The sequence below is a fragment of the Ictalurus punctatus genome, chromosome 6 (genome assembly GCF_001660625.3).
Source record: "Ictalurus punctatus breed USDA103 chromosome 6, Coco_2.0, whole genome shotgun sequence".
NCBI classification, from domain to species: domain Eukaryota; kingdom Metazoa; phylum Chordata; class Actinopteri; order Siluriformes; family Ictaluridae; genus Ictalurus; species Ictalurus punctatus.
In genome coordinates, this window is record NC_030421.2 from 27,340,111 (window position 1) to 27,364,992 (window position 24,882).

Sequence of the window (24,882 nt, forward strand, 5' to 3'; positions counted from 1 at the left end):
TCATAAATAATTAAAGAGACTTTACCAGTTGATTTATTTCAAATACCTTTAATGTGAAAATCCTACACCAGCTCTTTATTTACTGAGGATAAAATGAAAGACATTACTTTATAAATTACTAAGTATTATTATTGTTGTTGTTACAGTTAATAATAATAATTATCTTTCCAAAATTCACTTGTTAGTAAGTAGTACTGACCCCCAGTGGTGGGCCTTCCCGAAATGTAAACAAACCAAGAAAGGAATCTGATTGGCTCATGCACTCAGGCATGACTCCAGGGCAGATCCTTTCAGCAGAACAAAATCTTGCATATTTTATATATATATATATATATATATATATATATATATATATATATATATATATATATATATATATATATATATATATATATATATATATATATATATAAAAAACACAGCATATGCATATACATCTTTGTTCTTCAAACGTGTCTACCAGTCCGCCCTTGAAAAGCATACCTTTAGTCTTGGAAATGGTGAAATAGATATGTAATTAAAACAGTCATCAGTCTGGCCATCAACTATGAACCCCACTTCCTGATGGGGCAAAAACCTGTTTAACAAACTGAGGGGAGAGAATTATGTAAAAATACGTTTGTTCCTAGCAACTTGTCATAAGGCAAAAACCCAAACACCCTCTACCAAACTCTTCAAATGTGCAAGTATTAATTTTTTTGTGCGTTGTGTGGAAGTCCTGGATGTTCACTTATCACAGAGTACATGACTAGTCTCACAGATAGTCCTGGTGAGGCAGACTGGCGTTGGCCACATTTCAATTTGGGCTCACTAATCCCATCAGACTCATGTCTGGAATACTGGAGGTCAGTGACTGAACATCATGATCAGACCACTCATCATCATCATCATCATCTTCATCATCTCCATCCAGCTGGGAGCTTACATACTGACTTACTGTTGCACTGGTACAGAAATGGAGAGAATTTGAAAAACACAGAAATACATCATGAAATACCACAAAAAAAAAAGATAAACCTAAGAAATATTCCATGAGTCTTCCTACCTTGATTTTGTAAGCATTGTCTTGGCAAATGTGGTGCACTGGAGGTCTGAACGGTGTCCAAGATTGGATTTTGATGACCACTGGATATTAAAAAACAAAGAAAGAAAGAAAGAAAAAAAGAAAGGGGGAAAAAACCCGCAACAGTAATTCAGATGAAATTTTCGCCATCCAAGAAATGAGTCGTGGAAAATTGGGAAGCTGATGAACCTGAATTCTATACTCTACGTATATTAGACTATATTTACATAAAAAATAAATAAATAAACAACAGTGTTTTGATAGTGGTTATGATAGAATCCATCATTATTGCTTCGGTCATTGAAAACTTGTCTTTTGGCAAGAGTTTTCTTGTCATTTCCTATTACCCAATAATACAATAATGAAAAAGATTAAAACAATAGTGAGCTATAAAAACAGATATTCCTTATACCATTTTTTTTCCTGTGTCCTTCAATTGAGGATAAAGATCCATTCTGATCAAATTTAATGTAATTTAAAGTCAAGACCCACTGTTTTACAAATGGACATTAGTTTTCTTCATAAAAATAAAGGAGTGCCCTTTCTCTATTCCTCTCCTAAGTAAGATTACATGTGATGAATACTCACATGATGTGTAGAGTCAGAAAGGTTCCCCAAGTGTACTCTTTTCTGACAGAGACTTCTCAGCAGTTCGATACCTAGACACAGAGCAGCATGCATCACTGACAGACTATAGCCAAACTCGATCACACACCGGGAGTCACACGCACGCACACACACACACACCTTTGCTCCGGTTTTGACTGTATTTCTGTTCCCACTGGTTAAGGAGGAGGTTGAGGTAGCGAGGCTGCTCAAAGAAACGGAGGTAGCGGGAGGAGGCAGGGGAAGGGAAGATGCGTTCAAAGTCTCCTAGACGACTCAGCTCATCCTCACTCTCAGCCAGAACACGCACATCGTCAGGGGTTAACACTTCCAGAATTGTGGAGTAGAAATCCTGCAAACACAGTGAAACAGAACGTTTACACAGCCCTCCAATAATATTGGCACCCATGGTAAATATGAGCAAAAACCTTTAATTTGTGAAAATTGTGTTTATTGTTTAACCTTTTGATCTTTTGTTAAAAAAAAATTCACAAAATACTCTGCTCATGGATATCAAACAATTACAAAACAGGTTTATCCGAAAAAACATCTTTGTTGAATATTGGTGTGCAACAAATATTGGCAACCTTTTAGTCAATACTTTGTGCCACCTCCCTTTACCAAGATCACAGCTCGGAGTCTTCTCCTGTAATGCCGGATGAGGTTGGAGAATACATGGCAAGGGATCTGAGACCATTCCTCCATTCAGAATCTCTCCAGATCCTTAAAATTTCGAGGTCCACGCTGGTAGACTCTCCTCTTCAGTTCACCTCACAGGTTTTCAATGGGGACTGGGATGGTCATGGCAGGACCTTGATTTTGTGGACTGTAAACCATTTTTGTGTTGATTTTGATGTATGTTTTGGAGCGTTGTCCTGCTGGAAGATCCAACTATGGCCCATTTCAAGCTTTCTGGCAGAGGCAGTCAGGTTTCCATTTAATATCTGTTGATATTTGATAGAGTCCATGATGCCATGTATCCTAACAAAATGTCCGGGTCCTCTGGCAGAAAAACAGCCCCAAAACATTAAAGAGCCACCACCATATTTAACCGTGGGCATGAGGTACTTTTACATATGGCTACCTCTCTGTGTGCACCAAAACCACCTCTGGTGTTTACTGACAAAAAGCTCTATTTTGGTTTCATCTGACCACAGAACCCGGTCCCATTTAAAGTTCCAGTAGTGTCTGGCAAACTGAAGACGCTTGAGTTTGTTTTTGGATGACAGTAGAGGATTTTTCTTGAAACCCTTCCAAACAACTTGCGATAATGCAGGGGAGATATATATACATATATATATCACAAATACACAAAGATTTTTTTTGATAAACCTGTGTTGTTTAGCAATTGTTTGATGTGCATGAACGCAAAGTATTTTTGTGAATGTTTTGAACAAAAGATCAAAAGGTTAAACAATAACGACAATTTTTCATAGCCTTATCTGCTTATATTCACCAAGGGTGCCAATATTAGTGGAGGGCACAGTAATAATGCAAATCTCACATCATCGGACAGTGGGAAGCAGCTTAAAACAATACAGTGATCCCTATATTATAGCAAATCTGTCAAATTTAACATGCATGCATACCTGGTCACCAAAGTTCTGGGTGAGATAGAAAGCTCTCTTCAGTTTCTCATCAGCGGGCAGGTCTGATTTTGATCTCTCTCGCACTCCTTCATGCAAACTGAACACAACAGAGGCAAGCACACTTCACAATTACTCCACAGCAGTAAACAAATACTGTGTTCTAGCAGTGCCTCTAACTGATGCTGGCAGCAGTGGTAAAAAAATCAGATGCAAGAACATGTTTCACAGGTTTTTAACAAACAAACAAACAAACAAACAAACAAACAAATAAATAAATACTGAGGCTATATTAATGAACGCTACATTTTTGTAAACACAAAATGTTTGGAACTCTAATATGTAATGAAATAACCTTAATATTATGAAGTGAAAAAAATGAATCATTCTAAAAATCAACAACAATTGCATCTATAAATGCATCTATCATATCAGCTCTGACCTGCCGCTGGAGATGTTGCCACTACTGCTGGACAGGATAATGTCTTCTTTCTTAGGCAGCACAAAACCAGCTAGGTTTAGCACATCGCGGATCATTTGGCCCTTAATACTCACGTCCAGCGGGCTGTTGGAGTGTAAGCTGTACAGGAAGACACAGGTGGATAAATTCACGCGAACATCTTTTCTCATTGCATGTCTTTCTCCTAACAGGTCATATAGCATAGATATTTAATTAAAAGAAAATAGTTTATACAACAAGGCATATATGTACCTGATTAATTAGACTAAAAGCAATATATCAGAAGTTAATACCAAACAGTAACTGTTTACTCAGAGTGTTTAGCTGCTCAGTACCTGGGAGAGATGTTGACTTCAAGAACCCATGGCTTCAGGTTCTCATCCAGCATGATATCAAAGCCAAACAGCTCGTGACAGCTGTATGGGGAACGCACATGCATCTTCACCAAGGAGTTTACATATGGGTCTGACCTAATGAATATGCAGCAGAAAGACACTTTGTAAAAAAAATAAATAAATAAATAAATACATAATAATAATAAAATAGCAAATAAAGGCTTCTTCTTCAAAAAGGATCTCATGCATTGCAGGAAGCACCTTGTCTGCACCGTGAATCCTTGCGCGTCAATTAAAAAAAGTTACACATAGGTCCATAGAGGACAAAAATGTCCATGTCCAATAACTATATTATTAATATATAATATTATATATTAATATTTTTCCACTTTCACTTACATTGATTTTTTTCCAGCATCAGTAATGATCACAACTACCAAACATTCATTCATTTTCAGAATTGTAACCCTTTAAACACCGGTTTCTTTACATAACGCAAAAATCGTCAAAGCTCAGTAATCTTCTTTGACTCGTATACGTGGGGTGGGATTTGTGATTAGCAGTACAATATAATTTCTTTCAAACTGTTCACACGCACATAAAATTCTCAGGACACACATGAAAACCACAACTCTGATATCCATACAAACACACCCACACAATTATAGCTGCATTATTTATACAGTTGGTCTGCAGCGCTCATAATATATTACAGCAGAATCAGAAAAAAGGAAAAGCATATATTTTCCCCCATAGGCTAAACCTGAGATAATAGTACATATTTAAGAAAATTATTTGAAAAATTCAATGTTTTCAAACCTAAAATAAAAGCCTATTAACACAGAATGCATGAAGTTATGCTTAAATGTCACAGGGATTAACTATTACAGCTTGAACAGGTTTCAATGGGGACATTTTTGTCCTTAAGGTCCTGAGTGTAACTACTTTGTGTACCTTGTTTAAAACAGATTTATGAAAGTAACTGGGGGTGATATTATAATTCCAATAAAAATACACAATTTTTGCAAAATTTAGGCTGTTTGCATTAACACAGACAAAATGATAAAAATAATTTTAAAAAATTTAAACAATGAAAGACAAAAAAAAAAAAAAAAAAAAAAAATGTCCATAAGGACGAATTACTGCTGAGTCTCTCTTTGGCAAGTTTAATGAAGTAATTGTGCAGTTAAATGCTAATTAGACGCCTGCTACTATCAGACTTTACAAAAGGATTAGAAATATAGCAGCTGACAAAAAGAGGTAGTGTATGTACCATCTCAACAGGTGTTATGGTCACTCTGTCCTCTGGCATCATATAAACAGAGGCTGAAAATTCAGGATGACACTAGGTCACAGATTGAGTTAAAGATGTACAAAGATGCCAAACACACTCACGCAATGATGGTTTTAATGATCATGTCCTTAATCTTCTCCCAGAGAAGAGTGGTGCTAATTCCTTTGGAATCCAGATATTGCCAAAGCGCCTTCAGTGCCCTGCAGTCAACAGAGCTTGGTTAAACAGAACATTTTAGCTGTCGCCACCACAGTTAAGCTTTGGATAGGGGAAACTGGTGTTTGCACATAAAGCCTGAAATCGGATGATAAAAGCACATTCTCTTTCTCTTTACCATTTATGGCCCTGACAGGCCTTGTCATCGCTGTTGGTCTGATACTCAGCATTCTTCTTGTTCACACTGTAGTTTGTCAAGTGCATGAATTTGTTGCTAAGGCTTTTCATTGAAGAGGAATATCTGTATTGAAAACAAGCAATAATAATAATAATAATAATAATAATAATAATAATAATAATAATAACAACGACTAAGAGTGTGCTACAAAACAGGCTATTTATTAATTCAATTTAAAAAAATATGGTGCTTTGTTCTGTACATAATCTTTAATTGGCTCACTTGCAGCTTGCGAAGCGGACGAGTCCATCGTTGAAGATGTAAACACGGAGTGGGTCATAAGAGGTCACGTACACATAGATACGCAAATCAAATTTATTCCCACTAATAAGGTAGGGCTTGTGAAGGTATCTATGAAAATCAGGGGACAGTGTCAATGTCATATAAATCTACAGAAACTAAAAAAAAAATTACAATGAATAATAATAACAATAAATAAAATCTAATCATGCTTTACATCCTGAACCCATTTTTACCCCAAAAGCTCTTCAAACAGTGTCTAGAAGGACAATATTAAAACCTGAAATATGCCTTCTCATTTTCATATTAAATCTAACTTGGAGGGGAAAAAAACAAAAAAAAAACAAAACATGCTGTCAAACAGCTGTGTGATGATTAAAAGCTTACTTCTGCACAAGGAGAGGTCTCTTGCGTGGCATTTGACTCCACTTATGAATAACTTGAATTCCACTTCCTCGGGCTGAAGCAGGCTGTGAAAACAGGAAACATAAGGAAGTAATGCACCATTGATTAAGCAATTTATTTAAAAACAGCTTAATAATGATCAGGAACTCAAGCAGTACTGGTTTCACGATCCATTTTTGTCGGCCCCCTCCATCCTCCCAGGCCTTCTTCAGAAGTTTCATGTCCTGCGGGAGCACAAACGAACGGGGGAAGAAGCCAAACTCCTGTTTGCCAAACTGTGTCTGCATCTTGGACAGGTTCCGCCACAGACGGTCTTTCCGTCCGATCTGAAAGGAACCTGGAAAATGATTCAGCTGTAAAAACAGACACAAAATATTTGTGAAACATGAATAACTGGAGTTAATAAAGAACATGACACAGTAATCTATATGCAGTTGGAAAGTGACATTTTTGTTGTTTTAACCATGTACTCCAACACAACCGGTTTAAATCTTTTTTATCATTAACACTCAGCATGTACTCTAGAACATCAGATTTGGACTGAAATGACATTAAAGGCCAAGTCATTAGATAGTTATTTAAATGTGGAGCTTTGATTCCTATACGAGTCATCCAATATATTTTTAAAAGGCCTGAATGAAATCTGACATAATGGTAATTTTTTCTGCCATTGTCCTCTTTTTCTGTGCACTGCAATATTGTTAAATCTTTAAACAGTTACAGTTAGGACAGCTTTACTGTGTATCCATAAATATGGTTTATACAAATCATTAACAGTGTTTGTCAGTTGGTAACATAGGGTACGTTGACCTCTGACCTTCTGGTACTCTCGTAGGGCCTTGAACCCAGGTGACTTCATATGATGACCCCAGCAGCCCAGCCAGTCATGACTCTCTGGAACAAAAAGCCTTTTTGTAAAAATCTGCTGCAGACTCAGGACAAAGACGGTGAACTTCAGTGACTGACATGCGATTTGCGATTACAACATAGGATATTACATGCATACACCATGTAATATAAATTGAACAATACGTTTTTTTAAAAAGTTTTATAAAGCTGTGTCAATAAAGTAAAACAAAAGTGTGTTGACTCACTCTTGGTGACTTTGAAATGGGATCTAGTGATTGTGTGCTTGACTATGTTAGGGGTGACAGTACTTATTTTCCATTTCAGGAGACTCCTCTGCTCCAGAGGAAGCAACTCCACTGCAAAGCAAACATGCGCGCACACAGAAGAATTTTTACCAAATATTTCCAAAACACAAAGTATTTTTTTTATTCAAATGTATAACCAGTTCATTGGCTTTTATCATCATCTTATTCTGAACAGAAATGTACTGCTACAAAAGGTATCTTAATCCTTAAATATAGTCACTACAATTAATAAAATAAATGAGTGAATAAAAGTCTAATTGGCGACATTACTATGCGTAACTAATGTGTGTACTGACCTCGTTCGTTGGCGGTACTGAAGTATAATGTAGGGGGCCTGAAGGGGAACAGGCTAGGCACCAGTGCTGGCTTCACCTCCCGATCATCCTCCAACTCACAGCTCATGGGCTCCTCAATACTACAATACAGACACAATTCAGTGCATATAAAGAAACAGAGTGGAACATCAAACCTAAACAGATACAAAAACAGTTAAGGCACAATATTACATAACATCAGATATCCCAGTCATTTCTCATAAGCCTGAAAGTACTACCTAAAACAAAGCTAGTCATTTATTTACAAGGAAAATTGTACTGTAACTCACATGGCAGTCATGTAGGAGGATGTACCCTGCTTTTGTTCAGGTTCAAAAATTATGCTTAGCACTAACAGATTAGCTTCAAGTTCCAGGTCCTTCACAACATGTTCAGTAAAATGAAAACAACCTATCTATAAAAAAAAAAAAAAAAAAGACCATAAATTGGGATGTAACCTAATGAGAACAGCCTATAAAGTCCAACACAACTCACCTACACACTCATTCACCATTAGTGAGTGGTGGGAGAGGTCCAAAATTAGCACTGATTCACAATTGGGAGATTTTTCTACTGACCTATGTGCTTTTCAGCTTTTCATGCACAGCACCCACCAGAACACCCACAAAAAAAAAGCACTCCTCTGTGTTTACCATCACCATGGTAAGGTCAGGTGAAAGAACCATGCAGAGACGGAACCTGAGCTACTATGCACTTGAAACCTTTGGTTAATGCAACAATTCAAAAATAAACTTATGGCAGCCCACCAAATGAAGACTAGCCAAAAAAAAAAAAAACAGGGATAAAACACTGCCTGAAAACAGACTAATCTAATATCATGTACCTCTGCAGTTAAACTCACTAATGGCATTTGGTACAACACCACAGTACACAAAGTAAATAGGAAAGGTACACGCAGCATCATTACAAACACAATACCGCCTGCAGGCACTCAAATTTTATACAGTAAACATGGACAAATTACTTTGATGAAGCTGCCATAGAGGGTGCTGAAGAGGCATCGGATTCTGATCCACCTGCAGGGAAAACATACTTCTTTGTCAGGTTACATAGCAAAAACTTAATCCAAACACAATCACTATGATAAATGGATGGGTAAATAAGCGTGGACCTGTTCTACAGGTTCAGGTTTTTGGGGTAGGAAAGGGAGGGTGAGCAAGAGGGCAGTTACCATCATTATTGCCACTGCAGACATTCTCAAACTCATGTGGAAGCTCTTTTTCCTCACAGTTCTGTAACACAGCAACATTCACCTGACACACCCTGAGACACAATAGAACATATTTATTAAATACACATCACGTAGGTCAATACATTTAGTAATATTATAAAGCTGTGTGAGCGGCTGAGAAGTGTCCGCTGTCATCATACAGCACGAGAGCGGCCTCTAGAGGCGAAATAAAAACTATCACTGACGAGTGGTTTTAGATTCATTTTGGATGTCTATTTTTATTTATTTGGAGTGTTACTTTTTGGTTCAGTTTGGATGTATATATTTTATTTACTTGAATATTTATGAATAGTTCATATATTACTATTTATACGTTTATTTTGTTTAAAAAGATACAGTGCATTTTCATGGTACAGTCAGTACTGTTTATTTTTGTAATAAAGTTCAGCAATAATTTACTTTTAATGTTATGTTTTCATTCAGTATCAATTTTAAAAACTCTCGCTTGATTAATTGGTTATCGTCAGGTACCGCCCAAATTAGTTATTGGTAAAATCCACTATTAGTCAAACTCTAGTTCAGATGTCCATGAACTTCAGCAAAAATGTCAATTGCTTTCTAGCAAGTTTACCTTTAAAAAACAAAAACAAAACAAAACCCCCCAGGCAGGACAGGAAGGAATTGCTTATACTCACCCCCTGACATCAGACAGACTTCCCTCATCCAGACTCATAGGGAACTGGCTTGGGTCCTCCTCTGAAGTGTACTGACAGCAGTCCTTTGTAAGGTGTATGGCAGATATCTGGTTCATTACTGAGAAAACAGTGGGAGATTGACGGGAGTCCATTCTGCACTCAATATCCTCTGGAATGGCACATGTACTGTCCCGAGTCATTCCATCATTAGGAAAATTTTCATCTAGGCAAAGGGCATTGGAGGGATCTGTGACCATGTAAAACTCTTCACTCCCATTAATAAGGCAAACTGTCGAGGCTTGTGTTGCAGAATTGGCACCTGCTTTTACTTCTCTCCAGTTGCACTGAGAATCAAAGTTGGCCGTTAGTGGTCCACTCAGACCGTTTAGTGTGCCGTTGCGCACGTGTACCAGGTTATTAGTGAGCTTTCGTACAGCTGCCGTGAACTCCACCTCAGAGCTGACTTTCCTCACTCTCTGAGGTGCTTCACTGGCGTCATGTCCCACGCAGCATTCCACTATGTGCTCATTCTCTTTAGCATCCTCAGCCACAATCTTGTTGCACGCAGACGAGTCTGAAATATGATTTGGAGGCACGTCTGTGTATTTATCCTCTAAAGGCACTGTTGTTTGGCTGTGTTTTAGTATGTCTGCTTTGCAATCTCTCTTGCCAGAAAGTAGAGCACTAGACTTCTTCAAATCGTTCATCTCTAGCCTGGCAATCGTAGGCACCTTGGCACTGGAGGAACGTATAACCGCATTGCCGTTGCTTCTGAGCTTACCCCTCGACCACGGGTAAGACTGATTCGCAGGCATGATTTTCTCAACCTTCACAGACGCTTTGTGAGAGGATGTCTTGGGTGGGGAGGGACAAGGAGGATAAATTGACAGCGGAGGTGCAAAAGCTCTTTTTCCTAAAAGTCTTGACCTTAACCTGAGCGGGTTCAGGTGCCTGTGTGACTGATACCCGTGAATAACTGGCTCCAGATGACAAGTTCTTTGATATACAGTAGAGGGACCACTGATATGAACTGAGCTCTTTGAGACAACACTGTGTGCTCTTGTATCCCTACCACCGCTGCTGGAAGGATGAGCACCTGTGCTTTGGGCACGTACAACCCCTGCAGGCACTGACGGAGAGGCACGCTGTGAAGTTATCCCTGAGAAATTATGGGGCTGCTCATACACCACTTTCACATGGGGCAGAGGTACGGAGTCAACAAAGGCTGAAGGATGATGCCATTTCTTTTCAAGAACAGCAGAAGACGCATGAGTGTTGGACGACTGCACAATTGCAGATTTTGCTTGGACAACGAGGGTTGGCTGTGATGCCCCCTTTCTCAAGTCCTCAGCTCCGATGGAAGCCATGAACTGCCATTGTACTCTCTCCCAGCATGGATTTTAATACTTATAAATGGAGAATCACCATACCTAAAACTAAAGAAAAGATTAAGTTAAATCACAAAGATCTTAATGTATTAAGTTTCTATACAACATTTTTGAGAAAGCCTGGAATCTCAGTTCGAAAAATTTGGGCAAACTGCAATTCCGACTATTAACATATTTCTTTTTCTAAAAACATTTTTCTGCTATGTCTAGGGTTGTTACAATGTCACGGTTAGTCACGGTGTATGATCGGACAGTTGTCTAACTTCCGGCTCGTTCAAAATACCATTTTTTTTAGTTACATTTATATAGCGTTTTTTTCGACACACTCAAAGCGCTTTACATAGTATTGGGGGGGAAGGGGGTGGTTCTGCTCAACCACCACCAGTGTGTAGCATCCACCTGGATGATGCGACGGCAGCCATAGTGCGCCATAACGCCCATCACACACCAGCTATTAATGGAGAGGTGAAAGTGATGTCACCAGTTCAGTGATAGGTATTATTAGGGGGCCATGATAGATATTTTGCCAAAACACTGGAGTATACCCCAACTCTTTTACGATAAGTGTCCTGGGATTTTTAATGACCACAAAGAGTCAGGGCTGCGGTTTAACGTCTCATCTATCTAAAAAACGGTACTGTTTTTGCAGTATAGTGTCCCCTTCACTATACTGAGACATTAGACCCTACACAGACCACAAGGTGAGCGCCCCCTACTGGTTTCCTAATACCACTTCCAGCCTTAAGGGAAACCTTAGTTTCCCCAGGAGCTCAGGCTCAACCCTGCCTAGCTTCAGTGGAAACCAGGTGAGAACTGCAGGGAGATATGGCTCTGGCAGATTAAAATACATTTTCCTTTTATTATTATTGGCTCAGCACACCTTTCTTAACAGGCAATCTCTCTTTTTTTTTGGCCTAGACAAGGTGATAAATAGCACACTTACAACACAAGAGATTTGATGTTAAACTCATTCTCAAAAATAACTGTTCCAAAGGCCTACTCAGACTGTATTAGTTTTACATGAGGTAGTATAATTATTACCGGAGAATCTCTGGTAATAATTATGTTCATCATCTTTTAAATAGTCGTTTAATAATGTGAAACCGTGATCATTTTACATCTGGTTATCATACCGAACACCCAAGTTACATCTAGCAACAAATCTCAGAACAACTGACTGTTTCAGTTTACTTATTTAATCAGACTGTTTAAGTCAGTTCAGCACATAACCCAAACTCTGATGAAATTTTCCAGCTTCCAACATTCACAAGTCACGTGTATAAAACAGATCTATTCTTTCCGCTGCTACTTAACTGGATAGCTAAGCTAATTTTAGTAAAAGGCTGCGTATATTCACCCTTTCTGAAGAGATTTAAGCTCTACACGTTGCCTCTCTGGCTTGAGTCAGCAGTTTACCGGCCATTGAGCAGTTTATCCATGCGAGTTAAGTGAAGCGCACATGGACTACAGACCTGTGATTGTCCACAGACCCGCTCTGTTCAGGGCCCGGCTTGCACTGCGCATGCGCTGTACAAATCGGTTAGTGGCTTGAACACATTCGGCTTACTACTCCCTACAAGTGCACTGTACGGTAGTATAGAATAATGGTTTCTAGGCTCCAGGTAGTGCAATACTACATGTCAAACAGGATGACATTCACTACTTGCAGTTATGTTGAGCAGCTATCTGGCTGAGCTATTATTTTATTACGCTGAGGCTACGTCTCAGACCGCACACTACATACTAAAGAGTATGTCAAAAATAACCATGACACCGTTGGCGTTGTTCAAATTTGACATATTATTTAGTATAGTTGTTTGCGGTTTGGGACTCACCCTTGTGCCGATGAAATCAGTTAGCGGACGGGCTAGCGCATGGCTCTGGGAGGAACATGGACCCTTAAAGAACGAAAAACAACGTTGATAACGCAAATACGAATTGTAACGAAAAGCTATTTAGCAAATAAATGACTAAAAAAATACTACTTTCTGATATCTACAGCTAAGCTAACTGGGTAGCTACCACGCTAGCTGCCTATTAACGCCAGGCCCTGTGTTGTTAGGGAAGCTAGCTACACTAGCCCAATGGTGTTGAGTAATATTGTTAACTGAAAGTTAGTTTCTCTGTACACTGACCCATGGAAACTGTCGGTCATTTACACGCCGTTTCTTACCTGAGCAGAATGTCAAGCGGCTTTTCTGTCTACATTTCGGAGCAGGAGTTTCAGCAGCACCGCTCCGGCCGTCCATAGCGGAGCTTAAAAAAAACCGCGCTTGTTTCTTTTTTTCTTCTTTTTTTTTGTCTGCTCGAGCTTCTATCTGTATCATAGCAACCACAAACTAAACCTGCAGCACAAGCTGAACATACACAACCTCTCAATCACACCTGTCTATAACCTGCTGTGGAATTCAAATATTTTATACATATATATGTTTATATATATAATTTATATTGTCTGTGTATATATATATATATGCTAGTGTGTGTGCCAGTTCAGCCGGTTTTTGGACTGGGGGAGGAAACCCCCGCAGCACAGGGAGAACATGCAAAACATGTTCATGCAAACAGAACATGCAAACTCCGCACACACAGCCCCGGCGGGAATCGAACCCCGGACCCTGGAGGGGTGCGGCGAACATGCTAACCACTAAGCCACTGTGCACACACGATCATATATGTATAATCATACTGATGGCTCACTGATGCGCATGGTTCGTGAAGGCTAACCCATCTAGTACGATACCACAGAAGAGCTACTTTAGCATAAATTGCTGAAAAAGTTCATGCTGGCTATGATATAAAGGTGTCAGAACGCAAATCATATCATAGCTTGCTGCGTATGGGGCTGTGTAGCTGTAGACCGGTCAGAGTGCCCATGCTGACCTCTGTCCACTGCCATGGGCTTGTGAGCATCAGAACTGGACCATGGAGCAATGGAAGAAGGTTGCCTGGTCTGATGAATCATATTTCCTTTTACATCATGTGGATGTCTGGGTGTTTGTGCGTCGCTTACCTGTGGACTGGCTGGCACCAGGATGCACTATGGGAAGTAGACAAGCTGGCAGAGGCAGTGTGATGCTCTGGGCAATGCTCTGCTGGGAAATTAGGTCCTGACATTCATCTGGATGCTACTTTGACACGTAGCACCTATGTAAACATTGTAGCAGACCAAGTTCACCCCTTCATGGCAATGTTGTTCCCTAATGGCAGTGGCCTCTTTTAGCAGGATAATACGCACTGCCACACTGCAAAAATTGTTCAGGAATGGTTTGAGGAACATGACAAAGAGTTCATGGTGTTGACTTGGCCTCTAAATTCCCCAGATCTTAATCAGATCGAGCATCTGGGGGATGTGCTGGATAAACAAGGCTGATCCATGGAAGCCCCACTTCACAACTTACAGGACTTAAGGGATCTGCTGCTAACATCTTGCTGCCAGATACCACAGCACACCTTCACAGGTCTTGTGGAGTCCATGCCTCGACAGGTCAGAGCTGTTTTGGCGGCATAAGGTGGACCTACACAATATTAGGCAGGTGGTTTTAATGTTATGGCTGATTGGTGTATAGCATGTCATCTGGAATGAATAAATAAATGTTTCACTTGTGTAACACACTGCACCCAGTGAGACACTTTACTTAGTGGCAATTAAAGTTTGTTAGTATTGTGCCTCTTTCTGGTTCTAGTTTGTAAAAAATCACGCAGGTCAAGTGAAGCCCTTAACAGCACACTATAAAATGTCTGAAAACATTTTCAAGCTATTTTCTGTTGGATAACAGGAATAAAAGCTTGTTTAGACTTTAATCTGATAAGCAATTAATTCGCAATAAACGGAATTTAAACATTTATTTACATAAAGGCAAACCATACATCTCTATAGGCTATTCGTTAAACTTTACTATTAAACGCCATAAAGCTGAGCACTTTCATGTGGACTGCAGCTGTCAGTGCACCTGAAAACTGCTGGCCATATGAAATGATGGCATCTGAGTGACAGGTAAGATAATCAGCCCCATGGTCCCCTCTTCACCCCTCCTCCTCCTCCTCCTCTTGTTATACCGGCATGTCAGAGCCTGTGGGATGGGGTTCCTCTTGCATTTACTTTCAGTCTGGATGCTGCTGCCGCTGCTGCTCCGATCCACTTGGATGTCCCTCTTCATGAAGGAGGGTCCTATCTTTCCCACTTGATCGCGCACTTATTTTTTGGCGATCCGAAAGCAACTTTAAAGAGTTCATCCGCATTTTTAATCTAAACAACGGAGAGCCGAGAAGAGTTGGCCGTTGTCTTGACCGGTGCAAAGCATGAAGTTCCTGGAGGCTGCGCGCGTCTCGGTGCTGCTGTTGGTGCTGCTGGTGGGGGATCACCGCGGAGTGCAGGGGAAAGCGGCTCGGCTGGAGCGCTGGGTGAAAGCTGGACTGCAGTACCTGAAGGTGCACCTGTGCCGCAGGGTGGCTTTACCGGAGAGCGAGTGTCGCAGGCTCGCTCATCTCCATCCCAGCGGAATAGCGGTGTATACTTCAGAGTCTGGTTCTGGTAAAGTGCTCGCCATCCTGCCCGACTCGCACCCCGCATTAAAAGCGAGTCACAGTGCGGGTGCGCTTGCTGCTGAGCGCGGGCTGGAGCGGGAGCGCTTCACCGACGTGAGCGCGCATGACGCCGTGCTCGTGCTGGACCCGAGTCCCGGAGAGAGCTTCGGCCACCCCGTCCTGCTCTTCTACCTGGACTTTAACATGGCCAAGAAAAAGTGTGCTCATATGGAGGGGATTTATTTGGGTGAGTAATGTCTTTGCTGCGTAAGGGATGCATTTAAAAAGTTTTTTTTTTTTTTTTTTTTTTTTTAACTTTAGAGATTGAAACAATTTTAGAAACCCGATGAAGATCAGAGCAGGTTCATGCTTACTTCCGACTTGCTTAGGTGTAATCAGTGAATATTAATGAGTAGTAGTAGTACTGCGAAGTCATTAACACAGCCATATACTGTGCACGTCTTCTATTACCAATAATACGGTTTAATCGAAGATTACAATATCACATATAGCCTACAGTACTGTGCAAAAGTCTTAGGCACGCTAATTTTTTTTTTTTTATATAAATGTTGTCTCAGATGTTTATTTAATGACTTCTGAATTATTGGGTCGGCAAAACATCATTTTAGATTTCAAAACATGTTGCAAAAATTGTTAAAGAAAAAAGTTGGTCAGTAAAGCTGGTAACATCATGTAATACGCCACTTTTCAGACAAAAAAAAAAAAAAAAGAAATCTGTCAGTGATTACCTGAAACGGGTAATATTATTATTTCACAAATAACAGAAATACAACAGTTAAAGTTTCCAGAAGAATTGTGGCAGGTTGTTCAAGATGCTTAGAAAAATGTCTCAGATTTTTTTTTTAAAGGTAAAGGGTTGCCATATCAAATATTGACTTTATTTTTATGTATAAAATTAATAGTTTTTAATGTAATAACAATTTCTATTATTTCTACAAGCATCTTTGCTTCACATAATTTCTTTACATGTGCCTCTCATAGACTCTGCACAGTACTCTCTCTCTCTGTGTGTGTGTGTGTGTGTGTATATATATATATATATATATATATATATATATATATATATATATATATATATATATATATATATATATATATAATTTGTCTTTTTGCCACTAGTACTTTATTTTCTGTATAATATATGCTAACTGGTGTTTTCAGTGTCCTTTAGGCAGCAGCCCTAAAATTTTACAGACTCCATTACATCATCACAGTCTGTATATCAAATGGGTCAAGTGATTTATCATAAAACTGACCAGGCAATGCATGGAATATGTCTGCCACTGGAGTATGTGTGAATATAGTACATGTGGATAGCACTAGCTCTGTGCCCTTCTGTCTGTAGCACCACTGAGACAAGACATACAATCCAGTGTACTTTATAGATATCCAAGAAATAAAACCAGTCTGGAGAATTCTAATTACTAATCATGTCTGAGATGATCGGGGGAAGAAAAGAGAGTCGGGTATAATGTCTTAAAAGACTTTCTGACTTCTCATTCACTGTAGATTAAATCTGGAGAAAAAAATTTGGGGTTTGAATATGTCTGATCTTGACCATGTTATCTGAAGCAGTGGGAAGAGGGGAGACGACAGCTTTGTTTTGAGCACATTAAAAATCCTCCCAGGTCTCTTTGGGCGATTATAAATGGAGTGGAGAAAATAAGGCACAGCAGAAAGAGAAACGGTAACGCTGTTGAAGCTGTATCAGTAAGCCAAAGAAACATCTAATTGTGGCCAGGGCAATTCTACTAGTTATCTGGAATTGCATTAAGTAGATTTATAATGGATTCTTATTGGCTGTTCTCATGGTACTGCTGGGCTCAAATCCAGTCTGTTACCTGAAAGTAGTTCTGCATTATTTCCAGTATCCAACAGGATAAATGTACAGAATAAACGGTAGACTTAAGACGGCTTGTGAATGCAATATATGCATAGTGATAAACTATTATCTAGCAAAGCAAAGATTTCCTTGTGCCAAGGTAAATTTAAGTTATCTGAAACGAACTGTAGAAATCACATGAAAAGGAAAATACATTTCCTTTTAAAAGTCACATCAGTGACATCATGTGAATTGCAGGAAGGAATATCATCCAAAATACATCTACAGCATGCATACATGCTATTTCACATCCTTCATGATAAAGACTATGAAGTCATGCTGAACATTCTTTCAACAAACGTAGTACTGTACCGACTTTATAGTATAGAATTATAGAAGACTATTGATTTACAATCAGGTGTCACTCAGAAGATGGTTCCTCTTTGAGTCTGGTTCCTCCCAAGGTTTCTCCATAATGTTGTCTCGGGGAGTTTTTCACAATTCAGAAATTAACCATAAATCTACATCTGGATTTCTGTTATGTCGCTTTATGACAACATCTAGACCGATACAAATAAAACTGAACCGAATTAAGCTGAATAAAATAATTGTAATGGTTTGCAGGAGAGGAGTGTATGACTCTGGCCCTGAAGACTCGCTGTCAGAACCAGCTGAAGCGGAGAAGGAGCCGCAGCGACCGTACGATGGACCGCACACAGATTCGGAAGAGTGTGGTGTCCAGAACAAGCCATACAGAGCGTAGTAATGGGCTCTGCGAGATCCACTTCCTGCCCCGAGTGGTGGGAGTGAGGGACAGCAACCGAACGCAGCGCCTCCGCTGTGTAGGTGAGTAAATGGCTGAGATGGACATGTCTGAGTTCCCATACACAGGCCAAGTCCTCTGTAACTGCAGTTTCCCCTAAAATGCTTTGTGTCTGGTAAGAGTTTATAGCAAGACCCAAGCCTGTACCATCTTGGAGTAAACTACACAATCAGAGAGAAAGGAAAAGTTGCCTCTAAAGGTTAAATTGCTTTACTTGTTGTGCTATAAAAATTATCACAGGGCTGAATATGTACCATATATTTCAGGCAAGTCGTCACTCTGAATAATATGACACAGCCACCCAAATTCTGTCTGCTTAGGGAAAAAATCTAATCAAAAAGATTCGAATTGCAAACTGATAAATAGAAAACGTGAATTATATTTTATGTAAACAACTAATATGTATTGCAACTATTCATTATAACAGCAAAATATAGTTTTATAATTTTGTTTTTACCAAATGTTTTACTTAATAATTTGTTTAAAATGTAATAATAATTATTTTTTTTTATTCCTGCTCCGAAAACTAAAAGTAATTTCGTATTAGCATTTTAGAGACTTCAATTGGTAGTCTAGTTTAGTTTAGGCCCTCCAATGCAAAAATTGTAAGTGTACATCACTTTATTTTAATAATTAAAACATTATCTTATAGTTTGACACTGGAAGTCATCTCACCTTAGAAAGTCACTATTTTCGTTAATGAATAAGTGTGTGAAAATGAATGAAGGAAAACAGAAGAGGAAGTATAGGCTCTAGAGAAAGCAAGCATATCATTCGAATTTTCTTAAACCATCCAGTAATTTTCAGGGAATTTTCAGACACTTGGGGATTAAATTGCTCTTGTTTTGTGTCACTTCTGTAACAGATCATCCAGAGTTTGCTAGATGCCCCCAGCCTTTGCCCCTCACTAGTCCAAGCATGCCAATCTCTAGCTGTGAACTCAATAAAAACACCCGTCGATGCCACCAGCAGCCTCTCGCCACACATCTCTCCTGTCGCCTCTACCAGACCTGTGACCACGCAGTACTGCTCTCAGGTTTATAAGAAAAATTTTGTGTTTCATGATTAATTAGCTTTGCGAGATTACTTGCTTAGGGTCAGCAGTATCAGTATTGTTTATTGCTTACCATGCAGGTAAACACTCTCTCTCTGTAAAGCAGCTTTGCCGGTCCCTTAACTCTGCTGTATGTTTTTCTGATCAGGTGGTTGGCAGGAACAGATCACATACCAGCATCATGAGCAGAATCTGCTGCTCTTCTACCAGATGCTAAGAAACAATGGTTTTCATAAGGATCACATTAAAACATTCTTTGCTGGAAATGGACAGGTAGCAGGTAAGAACACCAAGCCAGATTGTACCAGGGGCTAACTAGGGGGTGATATAAATTGCCAGATCACAATAAACTCATTTTAATGAGGCATACATGAACTGCACAAAATATATATAGCCTTGCTTTTGTAGTCCAATTTACCACTATCATTCATTGTAGCTAAAGAGACAGAAGGAATGTATCCAGCCACAGAAAAGGAGGTAATCAGGAACCATATCTCCTACATCTGTCGCAAGCAGCACTGTGCAGACACATTCGTGTTGTACCTGAACAGCCCGACCCGCAACGACGGAACCATGCTGCTGTGGGACCGCAACAACAACGGCATTGTGAGTTTGTGAGACTTCAGAAACATTACTATCTAACTGACTGAGCTTGGAGTGAATGTCAGGATTAACAATGGGTCTGTCTGATCTGAGAGAACAGTGACTGGGATGGGCTATTTTGCTTCAGGAGATCAGCGAGATATGCTGAGAGTAAACCATTAAGAGCTTTAAAGAGAAATTAAGCAGAAATTTGTGGTCAATTTGGAAGTTAAGAGTCAGCCAGTGTAGCTGGAATAAGACGGGGACAATATGCCTGGACGTTCTTTGCCTAGCTGCTGCAATGTGAACTTACTGGAGCTTATTTAAAGAATCAGCAGTGCAGCCAGCAAACAAGCAACATGTTACAATAGTCCAATCTAGGGGTTATAAAAGCTCTAATAGTTTTTACACCTTCGTGTAGGGTTAAGCATATGTTTTCTTTGAATGTTTCTTAAATTATATTCTGTTTTACACCAGAATCAGGGCTGAAACCAGGGTCTTTAACTGTAACCTATGGTTTCATTGGATAAAAATCAAGCTTTTCTTCAGGCAGATGTAACAACATTACTATGTCAGTTTTGTTAGAATTAATTTTCTGTTCATCCGAGTTTTTCATGTCAATCACAGTCTTCTATTTTACATAGCCATATAACTGTTTTTGTGTGACATGGTGCTACAGCACGAAAGTCCACAAGCAGGAGATCAATAGACAGACCACTGGAATGCAAGAGTGATCTCTTATCTTGCTGTTAATAAATTAAATGTGCCCCTTAATAAAGCAGAACGGCCCACCACTTCAAAGCGACTGATGCCTAATCAAAGAGACAACAAGGAAGGCGTTTAGTCACAGAACTGGGATAAATACCTCTTTCTAGTCCCCTCTCATCTCCCTGCTTCCTTTGTTGACTAGAAAAGGAAGGAACTGGAATGTACTCCTCTCTTTGGTGTTTGGGAGCTTATCTCCCTGCCCTCATATTTAAGTCTAGTTCTACAGCTCTGGGTAATTAAATAGTGTGCAAAACTTCCATAAGAAGCATCTGATGTGGGAAGTGCTTCACTTCTTTAATACACATTTTTACAGGGCCTCGGACGTCCTCATAGTTCATGTAGCTTGAAGAGAAGAATGACAGTATGTCAGAAAAATAGTTACTTTAAGTCTGAAACATTCAGATATATTCAGATCTCAAAGCACAATAGATACGCCAATGCTCATTACTAAAACACTTTTATCCATTATTAACAAACTCTTTCAAGAAAGTAAGGACACATTTAATTATATTTCCTTTTTAAAGTACATTAGTTTGACCTTTGTGAAATCCCACGTTCCGCTGCTAAAGGTGGTCAGTAATCCCAGCCATATGCTCGGAGCTGGGCAGACGGAAGGGTCCAGACTGTGTGGTAAAGCCCTTCCTTCTGTAACAATAGGCACAGACTCTCCAGGGACAAAGGCAACAACCTGATCCCTAGACAGGGATGGGAATGACAAAGGGGGAGGCTTGAGAAACAGGACCACACAGGCTCAGGACCACCAGGCCGTCTGCCTCCATGAAAAAAAAAACAAAACGCTTATTTCAGCTTAAAAAGCCCTTCATATGGATAGGTGGCTCTACAAACAAATGGCATTTCCACTACAGCCAACTCATAGTTCCTTGATATTTCACTTTAAATAAATATGAGAAACAGTGGCACAAACTGGTAGCGTATTGAAGATATGATTACGTGTCAAAGCACCGAAGTTTTTCTTTGTCTTGATTTTGCATTTTGTTTCACATTAAAACAAAACAACCCACTCTAAACCTTTTCGTACGTCTTCCATTAGGCAATTACAAACCTTTACAAACTACTAGCACCATCAAATTCAGTACATATGCAGAACAATAATATAAACAAGGATCTACAGTATTTGGTAGGTAAATGTTATATCCCCAACAACAGACAGTTACAGATTTTGATTCGAACTATGCAAGTATGCACTTCATTCTAACTGATCAGTTAGCGTCAAACTTCACACAGCCTCAGACTCTCTGCCCACAGACTACCTAGCATCTGATATCTTTCGTACGCTTTTCTGGCTGCAAGCTTCAAGATCTATTGCAAGTCTCAAGTAAATGAGATTTCTTCATGTGTCTGCGGACTTTCTCTTGAAATACTGTTGGTCAATTTCAATGTCAGTCCAAAGGCTTTTGTGTGAAAGTCACAGGGTCTTAGCAATATTTCGTGACAAACCGTATCAGACTCACTACAGAAAGCTAGAGGTCTGACTTGTGAGAATAGCCTTCATATGACTGAAATTTAATTAGTTATATCAGGTGTGGTTCCTGGTTGGTTGCAACAACAAAAAAAAAACCCTGCAACCACACTGTTTTTTCTTTTTTTTTTGCCTAGTCATGTTCAAGATTGTCCAAGCAAGTTAAAGGTGTTCCCCTAAATTCTTTTCCCTCTGTCTAGGCAGATCTAAAGGAGCGCTATGCAGTAGGTGAGCTGCTGGCTGACCTTGCAGGCTGCAGGGCAAGTCGAGTTCTGCTTTTTGTTGAGCAGAGCTACACCGGAGTTCTCACTAAGAGACTAAAGGGCTCTCTTAAACACCTCAATGTGGTGCTGCTCAACGGCCTGCCCTGGGTGAACACGGCCCAATTCTGGGCCTCTCTGCACCCTTCCCACTGCCTCATCGACCACCTCAGTAAGGTACAGGAAATACTCAAATTAAATGGTTTCTCCAATCACTGGTGTCATGTATGAAATACATAAATAATGTTTTTTTTGTTCCCCATATTGATTTCTGTCCATTACCAGAATGCTCTAATGCCTCATGTGGGTGATGGGATAAGCCTGCTGAACGTGACTTTGTCTGGAGCTCCCTGTAATTCCACGCCACCTCTTTCAGAGGCTGAGATGAAGAAGGAGTACATGGGCTGTCAGAATCTGCCAACAGCACTGTGGCACCAGGGCAGTCGAAAGGCTCACAACAATGAGAGAAACTGAGAGACAATGTTCATTCTTCCAGTGCGGCCTCATAAACTTCACTACCGGCATCTAATCTCAACTAGAGAATGCTAGAGATGCCAAACATGTCTTTTTGCTCATCTTAGTTCTTTACTATGGATTTTGATCTTCGGTTGTAACAATAGATTCAGGCAGAATGCTGCTAGACAAGAATAAAAAATGTGTGTATAAATTGTTGTTGCTCAAGTAGAGGTCAAACTGTCATTAGATGGACCCAGTCTATCCAAAACAAATGGACTGCGGTAAGATGGATGAAAAGAAACATGCTGTCATGAAGGCCACAGGAGTATATATGGTTTAAGAGGAAGTGTTATGTCCTCACTCTGAACCTCAGCCTTCCATCTGCAGCATCCCGGTGTTTGGCTCCTCCAGTGTTTTTGTCTACCCACTGTGGGGGTTCATCCGGCGGGCAGCTGCACTTTTGCATCTCTCCACATTCAGAGTGTCCTGGCGCGGGTCAGTGCTCACATCACATCCTGGAGATGAACCATGGTGACTATGCCAGTCTGACATTTCAGGACAAATCTATGTTGCCCTTGCAGACATGAAGGAGCCTAGGCAATGCCATCATTTAGTCATGAGAACTGTTCCTTCGACAAGCTCTACCCCTTCCAAGGCCACTTTCCCGCTCTATTTAAAAGGAGTTCTGGTTTTTCAAGCAGTTTGACCTGTATCGGCTTTGGCCTGTAGGTGACAGAACACAAACTAGAGGAAGACATGTAGCTGTCTTACAGGTCTCTGCTGAAATTTATGTACAAACTTTCAAAGATTAAACAAGGTCAATATAAGTCAGGAATAAAAAGAAAATTAGACATTTTTTAAAAAGCCCCAGACAAGGCCTGGCATTATAGTTCTGATTAAGCTTGTTTGTGTATACGGTATTTAATATAAAGGTGTTGTAAGATCCAATACCTCAGTTATCAGTTATCCCATACCTTCATACCTCTTTCCTGTGTACAAACACCCCTTAAACAATGTTCGGTGCATGTTGGCTAAAAAATAGTTTAACAGCGTATACCCAAGTGTAAAACTCAGCTGAGTCAAGAAATATTTCTTTTGTATAGAACAGAAATGTGTTTATTCTGTAAATGTCATGTTGTGCTAAATAAATGAATTTTAATGTCACTTAAGAGGATATTAATGTCCTCATCTCAGTTGTTAAACTGTAGCTTGTGTGACCTTATGTAAATACTCAAAATAAATTAACTTTTGTACATAACATGTATTTATTTCAATGGAGTGTCAAACAATACATTTTGAGTTTTATTACATCAGCAGCAGTAAAACAACATGAGTCAACCAAAGTCTATATAAACATGGATTTTCTTATAAGTCCAGTCATTTACTAACTGTGTCCCTTTTCCCCATTCATCTCCTTAAAGAATACTGCTGCTAGAAAGTTTGTGAACCCTATACAATTTTCTGTATTTCTGAACAAATTTGACCTGAAATGTGGTTGGATCTTCATCGAAATCCTAAAATTTGATCAAGACAACCCAATTAAACAAATGAAACAAAAACATTAGTCTTTACATTTATTTATTGAGCAAAACTGTCCAACATTAAATATCTTTGTTGGAAAAATTATGTGAACCTCTGTGAGTATGAGTTCATTTAAAGGGGTAATTGAAGTCAGGTGTTTCACTCAAGGAGATAGCAATCAGATATGAGTTTAGCAGTGTCTCAAGAACCATGTCTCAAGAACATAAACTTGGGTGTTCACTATGAAAGTCTGGTCTTCACCACACAGGTTCATAGCAGTGTGCCATGCCAGAATCAAAGTAGATTCCTGAGGACCTCAGAAAGGGTTCACCATGCTGGAAAAGGTTACAAATCCAATTCTAAAGTGTTTGGCCTCCACCAATCCACTGTGAAGCAAATGAAATACAAATGGAGGAAAAATCAGCACCACTGTTACTCTCCC

The 24,882-nt window shown here is 39.6% G+C and overlaps 2 protein-coding genes across 4 annotated transcripts; one reads left to right on the forward strand and one right to left on the reverse strand.

Annotated features, from left to right (window-relative positions):
- Positions 1–32: 32 nt before the first annotated feature.
- On the reverse strand, positions 33–13,420 carry ttll4 (tubulin tyrosine ligase-like family, member 4). Of its 3 annotated transcripts, none has more exons than XM_017470786.3 (19): positions 13,300–13,420; positions 9,739–11,174; positions 9,044–9,135; positions 8,837–8,888; positions 7,834–7,952; positions 7,478–7,588; positions 7,201–7,277; positions 6,542–6,736; positions 6,366–6,448; positions 5,961–6,089; positions 5,679–5,801; positions 5,446–5,544; positions 4,051–4,185; positions 3,698–3,835; positions 3,259–3,355; positions 1,811–2,021; positions 1,652–1,722; positions 1,046–1,125; positions 33–944 (listed from the first exon to the last, which is right to left on the reverse strand). In XM_017470786.3, the coding sequence occupies exons 2-19, from the start codon at positions 11,103–11,105 to the stop codon at positions 797–799; spliced, it is 3,327 nt and encodes a 1,108-aa protein (XP_017326275.1). In that variant the 5' UTR covers positions 11,106–11,174; positions 13,300–13,420; the 3' UTR covers positions 33–796. The 3 variants fall into 3 exon arrangements, with proteins under 3 accessions (XP_017326275.1, XP_017326276.1, XP_047011881.1); XM_017470787.3 differs by lacking the exon at positions 13,300–13,420 and adding an exon at positions 12,484–12,687; XM_047155925.2 differs by lacking the exons at positions 8,837–8,888; positions 9,044–9,135; positions 9,739–11,174; positions 13,300–13,420 and adding an exon at positions 8,142–8,266.
- Positions 13,421–13,530: 110 nt separating this feature from the next.
- Positions 13,531–24,177, forward strand: si:ch211-67e16.11 (uncharacterized). Its single transcript, XM_017470655.3, has 7 exons — positions 13,531–15,900; positions 18,121–18,342; positions 19,185–19,355; positions 19,522–19,653; positions 19,810–19,979; positions 22,404–22,640; positions 22,749–24,177. Exons 1-7 carry the CDS (start codon positions 15,429–15,431, stop codon positions 22,935–22,937), a joined length of 1,593 nt encoding a protein of 530 aa, XP_017326144.1. The 5' UTR covers positions 13,531–15,428; the 3' UTR covers positions 22,938–24,177.
- Positions 24,178–24,882: the final 705 nt, after the last annotated feature.

Coding starts and splice junctions, on each gene's coding strand:
- si:ch211-67e16.11 (XM_017470655.3), top strand. CDS start 15,429: ATGAAGTTCCTGGAGGCTGCGCGCGTCTCGGTGCTGCTGTTGGTGCTG. Junction 15,901..18,120: donor TATGGAGGGGATTTATTTGG/GTGAGTAATGTC, acceptor AATGGTTTGCAG/GAGAGGAGTGTATGACTCTG. Junction 19,980..22,403: donor ACCGCAACAACAACGGCATT/GTGAGTTTGTGA, acceptor CCCTCTGTCTAG/GCAGATCTAAAGGAGCGCTA.
- ttll4 (XM_017470786.3), bottom strand. CDS start 11,105: ATGGCTTCCATCGGAGCTGAGGACTTGAGAAAGGGGGCATCACAGCCA. Junction 6,449..6,541: donor AAAAATGGATCGTGAAACCA/GTACTGCTTGAG, acceptor CTGTTTTCACAG/CCTGCTTCAGCCCGAGGAAG. Junction 945..1,045: donor ACAATGCTTACAAAATCAAG/GTAGGAAGACTC, acceptor TTTCTGTACCAG/TGCAACAGTAAGTCAGTATG.